Below are 18,925 nucleotides of genomic sequence, written 5' to 3' on the forward strand. Positions count from 1 at the left end.
TGGCACAAGAAAGTAGCTATTTTCATTTCAGTTTCAGGTTTCCATCTAGTATTTTACACTGGAATTCACACTAAACCATTCCTCACTGTATCCTGTATAAATACTTTCATTTTAGCCTTGAATAAGAAAATTCTGCTGCATGTCTTTGAAATCTGGTTCTCATAGATTTGCTTGGTTACATAACTGATTGGCCAAAAGTTCTAAACATCAACACTAAAACTTAACATTGTGAAAAGCAGTATTTACTGAGGTATATCCTCCTTGTCTGTTAGTGAACAGAGATTCTGCACGCCCAAACCTTTCTTCTAATCACTATTTCTTTTTTCCCCATCTACTTCCAAGGCAGACTACCACCACCATTTTAAAATCATGTCAAAATACTTTTCTGGAAATAGCTTCAAAACATGTATACAGTGAATAAAAAATATGCATACAAACATGTATTTACATAGCGCAAGCAAATGTATTATCAGCACTGTTAAGGCTCATTATGACTGTTCTTAAATTTAATTTAATAATCACGTTCTCATGGCTATCAAAAATAACCATTGGAGTTCGATATAAAAACAGAGATATAATGAAATGATAGCATTACAGCTTCAGATTTCACTATAATAGCACTTGTAAAGTTATCTAAAGTACTGCAACTGTCCCCCATCTGGCATTGCATTTGGTGACCTGTCTATTGTAAGGTCCTGGTTATCTCTCTCATATTGAGAATCTTCTTGCTGTCTTAAGTAGGTACTATGTCAACTTTTCTTGTTTCTCTTTTTGTGCTATATGCTTGATTAAAAACTGATCAATTAATGCTTATTTTTCACTCCTGTCTCATTTCCAGCTGATGAAGACCTTTGAAACACATGCTGGTTGTGAATCTAAAACTGTCAGTCAAAAAGAAACTGTTTAAACTAGAGACTCTACACTTAAGGAATTTATAAAAAATTTAGTCAAGCCATAAATACACTAATTGAAGAAAAGAACAGGGCATAGAAAAACAGCAATTTCTTTCATTTATTGAGAGTATTCTTTTTCATTTACATGCTGGTTCCTCAGTCTGTCCATGACAGGAATAGCTAAACATATTGTCCATATCTGTTTTAAGATAGTATCAAGCAGAGGGATTTAGTTTCTTTTTGTGTGAACAAATAGGAAAACTTCCAGCATTTTGCCAATACCTGAACATGTACTAATGGGAAAATTTATTACATTCAGGTAAACATTATGCTATGCCTGTATGTAGAAGCAATAGGCACCTGAAATCATTTGCGCCATCTGCTTTCCAGCTGCTCAATCACAGATGAATTGTCCTTGGTGTGTGTGTGATGTTTAAGTGTGCTCATGAATGGTCTAGATGTAAGATTGTGTTTTTGGTTGTTTTTATTCTTTCGTTTTTTTTTTTTTTAGATTTAATATTTTTTGCCTTGAAACTAGAACTTTTATGTTCAGTAACTAAGCACTTTTCCAAATTACACATTGGGATTAATAAAGTTGGTAATTGTCAAGAAATATTGGGAACTGAAGAACATGAAGACAAATTCATGGAAAGACCATAAAAAACTGAAAACCATGGCAAGATTTTTTTTTAAAACATATCTTTTAGAATGGAAATACACTGCATGCAAAACGCAGTTTTATTAATCCACTTGTTTCAAGAAAAATTTATTTGGTCCAGTAATCAATAACACAACAGCACTTAGATGGGCATTTAAAAAAAATGAAAAAAATAACTCCATAACTTTCCATGATGTTTTTATCCACCCTGTTAAAATAAACTACAGTGGTACCTTGGCACTCGAACTGTGCTCAAACATTTCTGTTTTTAACCAGTATTTTCAAGAGAATTGCACTTGACCACTTGCTTGACACTTGACCACTGTATACTATAACCTGCCCCCGTGACATTTTAAGATAATTAAACAATGGGGAAAGCATCACTTTGCAAGTCAATCTCAAGCAGTAAGGACCTGTCCTGCTGCTATGTTCACCATTTCATGGTTGGTTGTTTTTTAAATATATATATACATACAAACACCATAAAGTCAAAGAGCACCAAAAAATATTTCCCAGTGCCAAAGGAAAACAGGAAGAACAATTGATTAAAAAAATAAATTATTTGTAAGTATGAAAGTGGCATGCATTTTACTGAATGAGCCTTTTAGTATGGCATGGTTAAGTCAACAATATTGACAATATTTAAGGTACCACTGTAGTTTTATTGCCTTTTTCCACTTCAAAATTCAGGGGAAGCAACCTTTGCAGTCAGCATCTGGTCCCGTTCTAATTCTTTTTCCAGTTGATGTGCTCTTTGTAGTTCTTCCTTTTGCTTTTGCTGCTGGAGTTTCAGTGCTCGTCTCTGAAATGAAAGGGATAAGATAATGCTAAATGATAGATTTTCTTTTCTGAAGTTCTAAAGATGTTGAAATAATAATAAAATGCATAGAATATTTTTATCCTTAACTTTATTTAAATAATAATAGTTGTAGCAGTACGTGAAATATATATACTCACCTTAAGCTTAATGGCTCTGTCATGCAGACTTGACATGTCCTTTTTAACGGTTACAAGTTTGTTGTAATAGTCTCTGGCTTTGAGCATCTAAAATATATGCAGAACATACAGAAAGGCACACACACACACACAGACAGAGTGTATAGAAAGAACAGCAAATGATTTTTGATATTCATGTCTATACATTTTACAGATTTACCATTTCAAAAGGGTGGAAAAAAAACCAAAACAAAAGGAGAGAATGTCATTTGGTAAAGAGATGAACTGCTTTCATAGTTCTCAACATGCCTTCTGTTATAATTATGTAAGTTCTAATTCAAAAGAGTATTTCTAAGCATGACATACATGCCAAAAAAGAATAAAGCAGATGAACATGCATTTACCGTAATAGTGAGTTCATTGAAAGCAGTGCACTCCTTGAATTTGCTGTTTTCTTGCTCTAAGGTATCAATTATTACTTGCTGATTAGACCTAATGGAAAAAGGAGGAAAATCAAACTCAACAGAAATTTAGCAACATAGCATTGCAATTTCACCCCAAATTCTCTTTAATGTTTTAGCTTTGAGAGAATATTCTTTACAAATAGATATCAAAAACTAATAAAACATAAGGTTTTTTTTTTACTCTAGTCATGTATGATTACTATTCCAAATGTTCCTTTTAACAACTTCAAAATGTGCAGATGCAGAATTTGAATGTTTGCAAATGTAAGTGATCTTACAAACCATCATGTGAAATCAACCAGGAATTAATGTGAAAGTATTTCACACAAATTAACATCTTCTGTGCTAAATTTAGTAATGATTTAAATCTTTTTACACAATCTCACTGATGGAAGACTTTGCCTTTTCCAGGCTTGGAAGAACCTGTGAAGCAAAAGCACTGCTTAAGCTGTGAATGACAGCTGGGTCTACTGAGACTTCAACACCTAAAACATCACAGAAAGTGAGGAAATGACAAAAATATAGTCTCTGTCAGCTTTCTCTTATTCATTTTCTGCTGATTTTAATTATTTCAATTATTTTCTAGCTGACCACGTACAGTATTAGCAATGTCCAATTAAAATTGTCTTGCATCTGTACATGCTCATAAATGCCTGTGTGTATTAAACTTTATTAATGTGTTAGTGCATTAATCATAGGTTAATTAATACTAAAGGATAAAATTCAACAGTTTTTAGGATCGTTAAGATGTGAAGTAAACACAATGTTGAGTCCTTAGGAAAGATTTCTCACCCATTCGAAAAGCGCAGTTTTCATCTGCTGGCTCAAGTTCATATAAACTATCTCCATGTGTTGTGGTATGGCTTTTTACATCATTACCCTCTTCAGTTATCATTCCTGCTGTTTCATTTGAGCCAGAAACTTCTTCTTCGTTTGATCCTTTGATTATTTCTCCATCTGTGGCACCTGATAAACAAACTTCTGCTTCATCTGCTACAAAGAAAACGGTCAACAATGAGCTAAAACACTGAATAAAAAGTTGAAAAAAAAATTTCTCAACCAAGAAATTTTACGTTTTTGTCAATGAAACTGAAATTATAATAAAATCATTAAGCGAAAAGTATGACCTAACCATTATCTATCTTTAACTGGAAGTCCTATATGTAACATTAATAGTTTTGACATATTATCTAGAAATAAACTCTTGTAATTTGACAGATTGTTGTTATATGTCAAGCAAGCATGAATGGAAAGAAAATATAAATCTATGATAAGTAATAAATTTAATTAATCAAAGTTCAACCCCTACCCATTTAGTTTTGTCGTCTGCTTTGGTGGGCAGATGCACATCAAAAACAAGAACACCGGACACTTCCTTTAGAGTGCGTTCCCTTATTTAATGTTACATTTCTATCCTAGACATTTAAAAAAATTTCGTACAAGCAAACAAATAATAAAATATACGACTATATGTGCGCCGTATTCAGACTGTAGTATCCAATAAAATACGAAAATATTGATTACAAGAGAAAGCTTGTGAGTAGCTTCCCTTTAGTGATAACATGGCGTCGTCCAGCTTTGCTAAATCGTTCGGATCATTCGTTCCCAGCCCTTTGTGGGGAAATGGTCCAGGTCCAGGCCAGTTTTACAGTTTTCCAGGGAACAGTACCTTGAATCAAAATACTGGCAGCCAAAGGACCTTGTAAGATTAACGTTTAAACACTTTTTAAGTTTGACTTTCAATTCAGATAACGTGACTCCGCAGTTTTCAGTTTCATATTACTTCAGTATTATATACTCACTCGTTTTCGCCAGGTTGTTCTCGTCAGTCGCGTATATGTTTATACTTGCACATGCTCCTTAATTTCATAAAAAATTAGTGGAATAGGATAGGGTTATATTACCAGATCTGAGAATGTTTTGTATACCACCTGACAATCACTTTGCACCACAATGACTATTACATTTTTTGTGTGAAAGGACATATTAACTTCGATATAATATTCATATATACATAAATTTAATAGGGTCTTTACTGACGTAAAAATTCCTTGAATAGGGCAGGATTATGCTAGTTGATCTGAGATTATATCCCCATCAATATTTGATAAGCATTTCCCAACAGCACTCTGTTAATTGTTAATAAGGGGTTATTTTATGTGTAAAATTATCTTCCCTAGTCCTCGCTATAGGCAGTGTGAATCAGAATGACATAGAGATAACCAAGATATAATATGACCACATTGCAAAGACCAGTAATTGTGTCTTGTTCTGTTTTCTGTTCAACAGAGCTCCAGCAGTGACAACAACATCAGTCCTGGGCATCAAATTCAAAGATGGTGTTGTGCTGGCAGCTGATATGTTGGGCTCCTATGGGTCCCTTGCCAGATTTCGTAACTGCTCTCGTCTGCTGAATATTAATCAGCAGACAGTTCTTGGTTCTAGTGGGGACTTTGCAGATTTTCAGTTCTTGACCTCTATCGTTGAGCAGCGTGTGTAAGTGTATATGATTTTAAAATCTCCTAAAGAAAGTATTTTTATTTTGTTTTCTAGTTTTCAGGAATTCAAATAAAATTTATCACTCAAATAGAAATAAAATTTACTATGAGTATTTTTTCCTCTATTTTAGAATTGAGGAGGAGTGCCTAGATGATGGCTTCAAGTATACTCCATCAGGCTTACACTCTTGGCTCACACGTGTCCTTTACAACAGACGAAGTCAGTTCAATCCTTTATGGAACACATATATTGTTGGAGGAATGGAAGCAGATAAACCGTGAGTCTTGATCTTTTTCTCTATGCTCATTTGTGCAAATGATTGTGTATGTACCTGCTCACGAGAAGAATGTTTCAAAGTGAGTACAGGCACCTAAACTTTTCCTCCTAGTATGTAATTGTTAAGAAACATTGCAGGATTCCTTACTACAGCTTATGAATAAAGAATAGGAGAGAGAGAAAAAAAGAGGCTTGCTGGAGTCAGTGATAAAGCGAATGTAAACATACTGCCTTTTGCATTTTTGGGCACTGAGAACTCATCTTTCCTTTTTGATATTTTTTCCCCAGATTTCTAGGCTATGTTAACATGATTGGAATTGCATATGAGGCAGACACAGTGGCTTCAGGATTTGGTTCATACCTTGCATTGGTGAGAGATAACTTCATCTATCACTGGAAGAAATATAGTTTTCTGTTTTAGGAATATTTGAGCTATGCTATCTGTGCCAAATTTTTTTTCAACAGGGTAGGTGGCGTATGAGTTTTGTTTCTGCTAAATGGTGTGAAATTTTATTGCATTTTTGTATAAGGTCTCTATTACAAACTAAATTTATGGAATTTACCATTTAGCCTATGCTTCGTGATGCACTGGAGAAGAACAAGAACCTAGACGAGAAGCAAGCTGTTGATGTAATACAGCGATGCATGAAGCTGTTGTTCTACAGGGATGCCAGGTCATTCGACAAGGTGAAGCTGTGTGTTACTATGTTGCTTGTGTATTTTGTATGAATTCCTTTGTATTATTTGTATGTCTTGTATTTGTTTCTATGCATTGTTTGTAGGAGCATTTAAGTTTCCAAAAATAGCATTGCAAATTGTGGCATCAGACTGTTGAAAAAAGTTTCAGGCGTGCATGAGGATATTTTCAGGTATTCTCAGTTTTATTGGCTTTATCATGGAGTGCTTATTAAATGATATTCTTTAGTTTTATCTAAAGCACATTGTAATGGCAGAATATGCCTGAGAGCTAGAATGTTGTTCTTGACCGTGCGATGGTTGTTGATTGTGTTCTTGGTAGTGTTAGATAAGTTTAGTTCCTGATGGTAAGCGGTTTGTATTTGGCAGTATGAAATTGCGATTGTGACCAAAAAAGGAGCAGAGATTCAAGGACCCCTGACAGTTGAAGCAAATTGGGACATAGCACATGCTGTCTCGTAAGTATCAGCTATTTTATGGCAAGATGTATGAATACACATTTATCATGTTTTTTTGAAACACATTCTTGCTTTTCAATGTTATCTGATGAGTAAAATTCATATTTGCAAGTCAAATCTAGTACATCATTTCGTGAGTCTTTTCTACAATCCAGATTGTGTGTTTTAAATTACCAGCTTACTCAGCTATAGCTGACAGACATAAATATCAGTGTATGTAATCATAATTTTGCTTTTTTTCTCACTCTCACTGACACCCAACACAGACAATTTAATTTATTTATTTTTAAATGGTATCTGGACTGAATAAAATTGCTTGAGGTGTTTCTGTGTGAGAATGTGTAGGTACATGTGTGTTTTAAATGTATGCATGAGTATGTATGCCTGCCAGTCATATTATATGTGTTTGTGAGGAAAAGAAAAATTTCTGTCTTGGGTTTCCTCGACAGACAATAAAGTTTGATTTGATTTGATTTCTTTAAATGCTACTTAAATATACTAAAAATGCTTACATTCTGTGCAGTATCCCTGTTTTAACTTATGATTGGTTGTACTTTAATATTATATAAATGTTTTGGGGTTGTTTTTTTTTTGCAGAGGATATGAGTGAAACTTCACACTGAAGTTATTTTAGCAACTTTAAGACATTTATTTGTATTGACCATCAGCTGTATGTTAATACCTTGTGTCATGCTTCCTGTGAACAGTGAACTGGCAAGTTTCCTTTACTCACTAGGATTATTCCTTTCTTCCTCTCTGGGCTGTCTCACGGAACCATAAAATGTGGTACCATATGTAAAAATGTCATGTTATACCTACAATCAACAAGAACATAGCATCACTGAAAATATATAGTTTTGAGTAAATGCTGCTTGCATTTTTTTTTTTTTTTTAGTTATGCAGTTAAGCTTTGTCGAGGGCACCATTCATTTATCCCAGACAATGAGGGTACCATTTTGGGTAATCACAGAGTATTTTGCAGGGAATCTGTTTTTTAACTGGGGAGGAAGGTATTTTAAAATATTGATTTATATTTATATTGTGAGAATTTCAGTTATATTAAAAAATTTAAAGTTGAACACAACAGTTTGGAAAGTCTGATCATCTTTAATAAACCATATGATAAAACTGAAATGGTTTTGGTTGTGTGCGTGCAAGCCTTCATGCTGCCATGTGTGTACAAGTAATCCCAAGTCTGCATATTGCTGTATGTGCAAGTAATCCCAATCATGCATACTGCCGTGTATGAACAAGCAATCCCAGAGGATAAAGATGTTACTTAAAGAAACTATGGGCTAGGGGTGAGTAGAGAAGCTGCCTTCAAATTCAAAATTAGTCAGTGTTGAAAATGAAAAAGAAATTTTTAGAGGGTGGAGCTATTTCTGATAAAGTTCATTCCTTGCCTTTTGCCTTTCAGTGTTATCAATCTTTCCCCCACCCACCACACACACAATTGCCACTTATAGAACAACTTTTTCATAGTTTAATGGGAATATGTCATAACTCAGCATCTGACAGCATGCTGCTCATGTATAAAAATGGTGCAACATTATACAGTGTACACAGTGTCAATAAAATTTCAAATATACACACACATGCACACATTCACACACAGCGGATGTCTACAGGTCTACTGTTACTGCCAAGGGCAAGAAAGTGTAGCAGGGAGATGGAGAATACAGGACTAGGCTGGCATAACCAGCCAAAGAAGTAAATATGGACTCTAACCCTTGGTGCCTTCAAGTGTAAATTAGCCTAACATCTGGAATAATTTGTAAAAAACACTTCTGAAGCCAAGTATGCTGACCAGGTTCCTTGAACTGTAAAGAGTTGTGCAACAACTACCTGTCGTAGGCAATCGAGGTTTTCATAATTAATACTGACACCTATGCTTGGCCACTGTGTTTTTCATAGTAAACACAGGCAATAAGAGAACAGACTGGATGGCAAATCCTACATTCTTTTATCATCATATTTGCATGGACAGATTTATGATAAATAGTCAACATTTATTTCAAAGTTGAGCTACACATCTGAAATTCTGCTAATAGGTTAGCTATCTGTCTCTCACCTGCTACTCTTTTGAATCACAAAATGCCATTAGGAAGGAAGAAGAATAAAATGAGGATGGGCTGATGCTAAGAAGTTTACATAGTGAACCATTTCATTTGAAATGTATTGAGGGGTGAGGTTAGAAACCACACTCTTCTCTGGGCCAGGGTTCTTTATAAGGGTGCTGCTTTTCTTTCCCTGCCCTGCATTCTGTTTAGTCATGTACCCATTCCTGACAGCTGGATAAACTGGGGACAGATTGCTGCACCACAATATCAAATTGTGTATCTTGCAGTTTAGATGACACAGTGTTTTAACCATTCACATGTTTCTATTACCCTAATGAATGAATGACCTTGCATATGTATATATTTCCACCAGATTATAATTTCAAAAAAATTTCCTTTCTTTGTAGTTTGTCTGCCTGCCTCTTCTGGATTACCTTTATGATACAAACTGAGTACAACATTATTTTCAATGTTCAGTTCTTCACAGAACACTTAATACTCAAATCTTAGCACATACAGGAGCTACAAGTCTGAACAATACAGTTCTCATCTACATCAATGAGGTCATGACATCGAAAAAGTATGTGTATACATGTTATTCTCAGCATGTATGTAAAGATTTTCCCTTGGCTGCACCCTTCAACAATATCAGATTTTGAATTTAGGTCAGTTCAAGTGCTTTCCTTCAAAATAAAAACTGACACAAGCTAATGACATTATGTGTTATTAACCTGATAGCCACTGGGCTTGATGTGATATCTGACTGAAGTTAGTCTTTAAGGGATAAGTAGACATGTAAGGTCAAGAACAAACAGATGGAAAGTTTAAGAAATCAGAGCAAATTATGTGTTTTATACTTTTGCAGGAAGCAGTAAAAAAAAAAGTATTCAAGAAAGGCAATGAACTACATTTTGTCTTTGGAAAAAAAACTAGCACAGCATTGATGGCCATACAGTGGTACCTTTCCTCTTGCACAGGGATGTTAAGCTGAATACAATTTTAGAGGTCATCACCATAAGCTTGGAATGAGTCAAACATAAGGCAGCAATAGCCATCTTGTGTTATGCCTACTCTCTGAGGCAAGATACTGCTCATAAGGGCAGGGCATGAGGTCAGCAGCAGGAAAGGGAAGACAAACTAACAGCAGCTGAAGACAACTATCTTTGGGCTGTGGAGTGTAATCTGTATTCCTTTCACGAAAGAGTTTGTTTCAGAATGAGCAGTTAGAATGAGTTTACAAAATAACCTGTCCCAAAACAGCTAGTATATAATTAAGATAATGGGATCCGAGATGAGGAGATTAAGGGTGATGGATTGTGGGTAAATGGATGATGATAACAGAAATAAAGAACTTGATGCTAACAATTGCAATGATAAGCTTTACTAAGAAAGCTTGAAAACTTTTCCATGACTGGAGTGACCAAAGAAAGCAATAACAAACTTAATGAATTATATGCAGATTTATCTGGTTTTATGTGAGCTGCTTGGAGGAATAGTAAAACCAAATAATCTCTGAGATTCAGTTTCATAGAATTTGTATGTAATGATTGAACAACTGTAACAAAAATGCTGGTGAAGGACACAACACTCATAAAACAATATCACAGTAACTGTATGTGAAGTGCTACATGCTAAGTTAACTAGCATTGAACAGTTTTTAAAAGGATCCTTTATCACTAAAACAGAGGTTTTATGTTGTAAATCAAATAAATATATATGCTCAAACAATAAAATATTCTGATAACAAAGTCAAGGCAGGGAAAAAAAATATAATATCAATTCTAATGCTTTTAGATTACATATCCAATAAAACAAACAGATTGGTTCTGTATTTGAATGTGTCTGTAACAGCAGTCAAAATGAAAAGACACAATATGTTAATGCCAAGAATAGGATGGATCTGCTGATATAATTGTTTAATGGTCAACAAGTGTGCACATTTTTATGGGTGGGCTAAGCTTAGTGTGTGACATCTATATCCAAAATCTGAAAGTAAAGTTGCTGTTCCTGGAATACATCCTTAAAAACATTACTATGCATAAAACGAGTCAAAACTGTCAATGGAAAGCAAAGAGCGTGTTAACAGGCATGTGCTTGTACTGGTCATAAGATGTTCACACTACTGAGTACAAAAAACATGCAGAAAAAGGTTCAAATGTTTTTGTTTGCAAAACTTAATCATCCATATCAAGGATTGTGGTTTTGGTTTGGTTAGTGTTTAGGTGAGTTTGGATTATCTGACTTCTGTTTAATGATGAAATATTATTTCAAGAACATGCTGATAGACGCTCTTTTCCCATTCTTTGTTTCACTAAACAAAACTTGGTAAATAGAAACTTAATAAACTTGAGTGGTTGTTGAGATATTCTATGAAATTCAAATTTTCAAATTCTATGAAAAAAGTAAAAGAAAATATGCTGCTTATTTGCTGATGAAGCTGTATAGTGATGCTACATGAGAGTGTATATCTGAATGTGCTAGTGATCATCCTTCTTTGATAATGTCACCATCTATATGAGGCTATGGACACTAATACATGTCATAAAAAAATCAGGTGAGGACAAATTTTAATATACTACTAGAGGTACTATTTATGGAAACATTTACCCGTTACACAAAATGCAGAGATATCCAACATGCTATATAGTTACAAATGGCACAAAAGTCAGCTAGATGTCACCATGAAAAAATCGTATGCATACAATCACCTGACAAAACCATACATGTCAGTCAAAAGATGCCAGGAACAAAGAACTTTCTCACTTTGCAATACTGGTTGCCAGAATCTCATGATCATAAAACAAATATAATGTCTAGCGAAAGTCATGTACCCTGCTTGAACTGTATAGTTAATTGGTAAAGAATCATTTAGTTATTTTTAATTGCATAATTAGCAAAACAAAACAAAAGGGATGGACACACACTCTCTCTCTCAGTGTGTCTCAGAGCAGTTCAAAAGACAAGGTTTGGAAAGGACAAGCAAAAACAAAGGCAAAGTAATAAAATAGGATATCACAATTTCTATAAAACACATTGAAGTTCAATTACTGTGCTATTTGTTTACTTATGCTAACGACAAACATTTAACAAATCATTTAAAATAGCTGTTGCGTTTTGCTTACACCATGCATTTATTCCCACGACAGTGGTTTATCTTTCCATGATACTTGGTAATGTTCTGTAAACATTCAAAATCGTATATTTACATGGTCATAACCTGCTTTACCTGTGGATGACTTATACTAATGATTAGTGCTTGACAGACATTCCAATTCCAAATGTGTTAGAACAACTCATTCATACCATTTATTCTGAAACATTTTACACATGCTTTTTGCTTCAGCCCAATATTTCAAAAACTTAAGATGAACACATCAGCATAAATATTAAGAGATGTGAAAAATTCTCTTTTGCTTTTATTATGCATTCATATTATGCATAGATGCTATCCACAAAATCTTAATTGTAAAACCCATATATACTTAGCATGTTCCCTTTCCTTGTGAAAATATCAGGTACACCTGGGATTTGGAGTCCTAAAAAGTGGGCTTTGCATTATGAAATGGTGTGAACTGTTTCAAACAGCGGTGAATTATGTTTCTCACAATTTCAATGGCTTCAATCAGTGTAGCTCATCAATGGCTGCTGTAAATCTCAAAATGTCCACAAATGATAATTTTAATTTGGTGTCAAGCAGGTGAAAGAAGAACTGAGGAGCCTGTGAAAAAAAAAAAGAAGATAAATTAATTTATGACTGAGAAGATTATGACATTAGGCTTTGCACAACATTAAATCTATGATTACAGAGTCATGCAATCAGCAATCATTCTTTTTAATTTCCACTAATGGCCATGAAATTCAAGAGACAGAGTGAACTTCTTTTGCCAGATTACGTCCTAAATTTTGTTCTAGCCAGAACTAATTATAAATGAAATCCACATAAATTAGAGAGAAAGCAAAAAAGTCACTGCAGCATTTAATTCTTCAAATCTGGCCATAATGCAATCAGACATTCTCATGAGGTATTCATTTATACTTACTTCATCCTTCATTAATTTGAGTTGCCATAGTAATTTACCATCCAACTGAGCCATGTGTGGAACACAACTGTATATGAACAAGTCAATTTTCTTATTAATGACATTATTATTGTTATTATTAATCACAAAATGCTAATGAGGTTGATCTATGTTCATTATCTTTCAAGGAGAAAAGCTACCCTTAAGAAACAAAGCTACAATAAAATAATAATAAAAAAAAGAGAAATAAAAGAAATGGGGGGTGGGGGGAGGGAAAATTATATTACGATGTTCATATCAATAAGTATCTGTTTATATCTGCCTATCTCTCTATCTCTGACCAGACAGTGAAATTAAAGTTTTTTTGTGATACTCACATATCGAGATGCCGATTAAGCAGCCACTGAGTAACATCATCCCGCGACATACTCAGCGCCATGTGTGCTGCAACAGTTGTCTTGTGAGGGTTTCCTTCAATAAGCATGTGATTTTCTGCTGCAATTAATCCATCTACTTCATCTGAAATAAAAGGACAACCACTTTTAAAAAATTAAATCCCCTTTATTGCTTTGAAAATTTCAGCACTTTTTAAATCCTTTTGGAGAGATCAAATTGTGACAGTTGATCATAATAATCCTTTTCTTTACAAACACACGTACATTTCTCTACCCCCTCCCATAATAAGACAGGAGATACTTTTATCCTAGACAAATCAACCCAATAAACAAATAGATAAAACATTGATAAAAAAATAGAGATGTAAATATTTCCTCTTTACACAGATAGTGTTCATTATTTCCAACTTCTTAAAATACTGCTGCTTTCAGATGAAGATATTCACTGACATGTATAATGACTATATAATAGCATATAGAATTAAGTTAGATGTTTTCCCCTGTTTCAATGCAGATCGATATAACATTTTGGTATTCTTTTATTTCAATTATCATCATATTATCTTTCCTTGTTTTCTCACCCCTCCTGAATATTACTTGCACATACCTGTAGAATCGGTCATGTGGGACAGCTGTCCTCGACCCCTGAGCTCCTTCAACAGTCCCTGCATGCTCTTTTCAAAAGGATACTTGCCACTGAAATCGAAGAAAAGTTTGGCTCCAAGAATAGCACCAAGCCAACCATCTGGTCTGTACTTCTTTTGCATCATCAGTGGAATGTACTCTTTACGCTGCTGGAATGTGTATTCTGCCTCTGAGAACAAAATTATTTTCCATCATCAGGGTAATGTGCTCTTTGCACTGCTGAAATAATTCTGCATCTGGTACAAAATTATTTAGGAAATGGCAAACAAAAAATAAGACAGATTATAATGGTATACATGAGTCATTGGGAGCTTTCTTCCTATAAGATGTGAAAAATGCATATCAAAACAAGAAACAAAATACTCCTAAACACACACACACACGCACACGCACATGCAAATGCATGTGCATATGCACATACAGGCACAGTGCTACCTGTTCTGCAGTTTGGACTCTGTTTATATTTCTCAGACATGCACAAAAGAACAACAGCAGCATTCTCCACTGCTTCTGCCATTGCTTGTAGTGTTGATCCTCCCATCTGCTCATAATCAATCCATACTTTGTAGTTTTCAGCCTGCACGAAACATCAGTTTAGTTTAAAAAAGAAATAACACTAACTATATATATATTATTTGTTTTTACAGGAAATATACATAGACTCAGAAGGTTTCATTATTAAGCCATTACAACTATATTTCACGAAATAGCTTTCAGACAAGTTGTTTAATGCTATGAAGTAAGATAATATGACAGTAAAGGCACAGGTAAAGAAATGTGATGGGTAGATATGGGGCTTAATTGTCTTTGATGAAGTCATAACAGCGCTAATATTGCAGGGCTGTTTATCTGGTGATAATTTTAAGAACATTATCTAGACTCAAAAGTAATAAAGTGTGATCAAAACTATATAGTTATTGTCATCTAAAAATAACTGACCAGACTGTCATTTTCAGACCTAAAGATAGACATTATACAATAAGTACTAATATGTAGATAAAATTAAAGATTAACAGACAGATACTACCTACTAACGAATTATGAGCATCACATGTTTATGTATGCTTCAACCATATGTTTGTGGAACAGCAAGCCCTCTTGGAGTAGTTACAGTGGGACTGTTTGAATTTGGCATGATATATAACATACAAAGTAAAAAGTAAAAAGTCTTCAGTAGTTGATGTTTCTCAAGATCTCACATCTGTGTTTTGATTGAAATTGATCGAATATGTCCATCATCGGTGCCAGTTTTTAGATTCACTTGCTCATTATGCAGTTTATATGCTCATGTTTAAAGCACAATTGCAAATGGCGCTGCTCCAGTCATCCTCTGTTGAGCAAGTTGACTGTGTTTTGCGTAGAGTTGTTGATGACCATTCCCCAGTGTCGCGAAGTCTGATGCGCCACTCCAAATGTGCACCTTGGTCCATGTTGAGCTCTGTGATCCGAAGTGTACTTGCCGGCAAGCTGGACATGTTTGGTGGAAGAGTGGACTCACCACAAAGAGACTTATAACGCCACCAAGCGAAGCGTTGCAAAATGTGTCAACAAGGCCAAAACATCATATCTTCAGGCCCAAGAGTGCTTAGATATTTTACTTCCTGCCATCACAAACATTGTAAATGTCAGCTTGTCATCAGGTGCTTTCCCATCTTTGTTTTAAAATGCCCTGGTGAAGCCATTTCTTAAGAAATCCAGGCTTGATGTCAATGTGTTGAACAATTATCGCCCAGTTTCCAACTTGTCTATTTTCTCCAAGATCATAGAGAAAGTAGTTTTGACACAGCTATGTCACACAGCTCTGGGCCTACTTACAAGAGTATCAGCTCATCCCCCATGCTCAGTCAGCATATAAACCTTTTCACAGTACCAAAACTACTTTAATTTAAGTGACTACCGACATATTATCTGCCCTTGACAGTGGTGATGTTTCTGCCTTTACTGGACCTGTCTGCTGCATTCGACACAATTGCGGAAATCTCTGTTCTTTCATAGTCTACACACCCCCTTTGGTATTTCTGGACCTGCACTAGAGTAGTTCAACTCCTATCTTACTGATAGGACACAGACTGTGTTTGTTGATAGTCAAACATCTCACCCTCTAGGAGTGTGAGATTTGTGCTTTAAAAATGTTGCTTTTATGATTATTATTATTTGTTGACACTATAGTTACTGACATTCTGTTGAACAACAAGATGGGGAAAACAAGACCACATCTGCTCATCACAAAAATTTTGTTTGAATCATTTGCTTATCATAAAAACTTCAAAAATTCTTTAAAAAAGAAACTTTTTCAACAGAGCTTCTTCAGAAAAGGTCAACTGAAAATGTAAAGGATGAAAATCCTGACCCTCAGTCTCTCTCTGATCTCCTTGACAAGCTCTTTTTCTGTCCAAGAGTAGCTGATAAAGATGTGACTTTTTGATTTCAATGCGCTTTTTGGTCCTGCAACAATTTAGCAGATGCTACATACTAGAAACTATAACGAGAACGTGATGAATGCTTCTTAATTGATATTTGGAAAAATACTGTATCTTTCTAAAGAAATGAACAGAATATTTCCCAGAATATTTTCTGTCAATAATAATAATTCTGTGAATAATAAGTAATAAATATTCTGGAAGTTTGCTGTTTGCTTTACATGTTTTGATGTATGTAAATTTCCCATCTATCACCTAAGAAAAAGCACATAGATGTTAAAAGAAGAAGTGAAATTTTAGCCACAAAATGAAAGCTGCCTTACTGGTTGTAGTTGCTGGGTCATTCTCTCCTTTTATCATCCATAGTGCACCAAGACAATTCTTTCTGACTTCACTGTTTTCATTCTTTGAGAGGTTTTCTAAAGCTGCAACAAGACCTTCATGTTCAATGATTTTTTGTCGCACTGTTTTGTCAAATGACAGGGTCCAGATACAGTGTGCTGTGCTACTTTGCTCCTTTGGATCGTCATGTTGAAGCATCCGAAGGAAGACTGGAAGGGCACCAGCTTCAACTACCTGTGGGAAATGAAAGATTCTTCAACGCACTGTTTCTTTTACTATAACAAAGTAAATAAAGTGTAGTAAACAGAGTTGAAAGAATATGCATACATATTTGCATAAACCTGCACCTCCCCCTTTTTTTCGCTCTTCTTCATACCATCTGTGTAATAGACTCTCTCCCCTTTTAGTTCACCCACAAAAACACTCTCCAAGAAAGACAAATATGTGCTTGACATCATGTGTGAAAAAAGAAATCTCTCAATCAACATATCAACCTCACTTGGATTTTGTTGGTGTCATTAACAGCAAGTTTGTCAAGACCCTGAGTAAGCTCCCATGGAGTAAAGCCTTTAAATCTTCGCTTGCTTCCACCATCAACTGCATTTTCTGTCCAACTCACAATGCTGCTGATTGTGTCTGTTGTATAGTCATAAAATGATTAATGTTCAATGACTTTTAACATTTGCACATGTAAGATAAACATTCATGAATGCAAGGAAACACATACATGTACATGCAAGGTGTGCCATAAGCTCACATTTACAAACTACAACACTTGTTACTGGAAAATTAACTCCATTTTAGAAGATGTTCACCTGAAGTATATTTAAAAAGAAACTTATCTGCACTTTTTAATGAAAGAATTGTCATAGAAATATACTTATTTTCAAAATCTTACTGAATAATCTCATTCTGTTTATAATTGAATAGCTTACTAGTTTCATCAATTAGTTTGGTGTTTTCTTCCTCTTCCACAATATAGGCTAAAGTAAGCATTGAGATGGCTTTCAGAAACTCGTCTTTCATGCTGATAAATGGCATAATAACCTGTAACAATTGTTGAAAAAGTCAGTCTCATCATAACAATGTTTAATATGTAATACAAAAAGATGTAAAAAACAATGAAAAATACAAATACGTTGAACCAAGGTTTATTTCAACACTTTCCACCATAAATAACATCTTTTTACTGTGATATATATAGTCAATGTGATATATATATATCACTATATACTGTGATATATATATATAGTCACTATTGTGACCTAACTGAGCAAAATTCATTTTTGATTAGGCTATTCTTTGAAATCAGAGTATCTCTCTGTTTTGGTGAGGTTTTATTAAGTATGAAGCTGAAAGCTTGTTTTAAATTAAAAAACATGAGCTAATAAAACTGCTGGCAAAATGTGGATCACTCCTATCAATGTCATAACCACCAGAATCAGTGTCATTAGTTTGCCTTCTTTTCCCTCAATTCTTTATGTTTTTGAGGCATGAAGGCATATGTTTTCTGCCATATTTAAGATAAAAGCTGGTCTCAAAGTCTCGTGGCCTGTAATTCACTATGTCTAGGGCATGGAATGTGTAAAACAAAGCTCAGCCTCCTTAGCCAACTTTTATATTAACAGATAAATCAGGTGCTAATCTGCTTGATCAACTGGGATAGTTTTTCCAGTCATTAGTCTGGGCAAGATGTATACTGGCGACCTTCTCAAACACACTAATCAATAGGCGATGTCATCTTTCCCATGAGATTTTACAAAACAGTAACACTGTCATGCCTGACAAAAATCTTCTGCTTTCCTTTAGTAAATAGTTTGATGTAATGTGACAAATACTGGGCTGCAGGATGCAATGGTGCATAAGTTAGCCTTAAACACAACAAAACGTGATTGTTGAATTAAATAGTGAGGGTGAATATGCTCACCTCTGCTGTTTTGTTTTCCTTAAAGAAATGCTTGACATCAGAACATCGTGCTATGTTGTGAAGGGTGCTAAGTGAAGCTTTCAGCACATAATATACATTCTGGAGCACAGAACAAAGAGCACAAAACAAAGCTGATAATGACCATGACATATATCTCATCTACTTCAATAATAAATTACCACTGTTTGAGATTGCATTCAGTCTCAAGTAAATGGCATTCACTGTTGAATGTATTAA

General features: G+C 34.7%; 3 protein-coding genes across 11 annotated transcripts in view; 1 reads left to right on the forward strand and 2 right to left on the reverse strand.

Moving 5' to 3' along the window:
- Positions 1 to 1,388: 1,388 nt before the first annotated feature.
- Positions 1,389 to 4,415, reverse strand: LOC112556203 (biogenesis of lysosome-related organelles complex 1 subunit 6-like). Of its 2 annotated transcripts, none has more exons than XM_025224990.1 (6): positions 4,261 to 4,415; positions 3,744 to 3,944; positions 3,328 to 3,436; positions 2,892 to 2,979; positions 2,509 to 2,595; positions 1,389 to 2,353 (listed from the first exon to the last, which is right to left on the reverse strand). In XM_025224990.1, the coding sequence occupies exons 1-6, from the start codon at positions 4,262 to 4,264 to the stop codon at positions 2,231 to 2,233; spliced, it is 612 nt and encodes a 203-aa protein (XP_025080775.1). In that variant the 5' UTR covers positions 4,265 to 4,415; the 3' UTR covers positions 1,389 to 2,230. The 2 variants fall into 2 exon arrangements, with proteins under 2 accessions (XP_025080775.1, XP_025080776.1); XM_025224991.1 differs by having other exon boundaries at positions 3,744 to 3,941; positions 4,261 to 4,409.
- A 71-nt stretch (positions 4,416 to 4,486) lies between these two features.
- LOC112556202 (proteasome subunit beta type-4-like) lies at positions 4,487 to 8,010 on the forward strand. The gene is made up of 7 exons (XM_025224989.1): positions 4,487 to 4,653; positions 5,241 to 5,447; positions 5,581 to 5,727; positions 6,015 to 6,096; positions 6,297 to 6,413; positions 6,792 to 6,880; positions 7,478 to 8,010. The coding sequence occupies exons 1-7, from the start codon at positions 4,514 to 4,516 to the stop codon at positions 7,488 to 7,490; spliced, it is 795 nt and encodes a 264-aa protein (XP_025080774.1). The 5' UTR covers positions 4,487 to 4,513; the 3' UTR covers positions 7,491 to 8,010.
- LOC112556198 overlaps positions 7,758 to 18,925 on the reverse strand; it is a 49,465-nt gene continuing 38,297 nt past the window's right edge. For all 8 annotated transcript variants that reach the window (XM_025224984.1, XM_025224985.1, XM_025224980.1 and 5 more), the window contains exons 6-15: positions 18,689 to 18,787; positions 17,697 to 17,808; positions 17,261 to 17,397; positions 16,743 to 16,995; positions 16,350 to 16,444; positions 14,435 to 14,576; positions 13,962 to 14,168; positions 13,337 to 13,478; positions 12,981 to 13,047; positions 7,758 to 12,658 (exon numbers count right to left, since the gene is read on the reverse strand). In XM_025224984.1, coding sequence (XP_025080769.1) covers positions 12,563 to 12,658; positions 12,981 to 13,047; positions 13,337 to 13,478; positions 13,962 to 14,168; positions 14,435 to 14,576; positions 16,350 to 16,444; positions 16,743 to 16,995; positions 17,261 to 17,397; positions 17,697 to 17,808; positions 18,689 to 18,787 — 1,350 coding nt within the window. In that variant the 3' untranslated portion in view covers positions 7,758 to 12,562. The remainder of the gene's footprint in view (positions 12,659 to 12,980; positions 13,048 to 13,336; positions 13,479 to 13,961; positions 14,169 to 14,434; positions 14,577 to 16,349; positions 16,445 to 16,742; positions 16,996 to 17,260; positions 17,398 to 17,696; positions 17,809 to 18,688; positions 18,788 to 18,925) is intronic.

Source organism: Pomacea canaliculata, linkage group LG2, assembly GCF_003073045.1.
Source record: "Pomacea canaliculata isolate SZHN2017 linkage group LG2, ASM307304v1, whole genome shotgun sequence".
Taxonomy (NCBI): domain Eukaryota; kingdom Metazoa; phylum Mollusca; class Gastropoda; order Architaenioglossa; family Ampullariidae; genus Pomacea; species Pomacea canaliculata.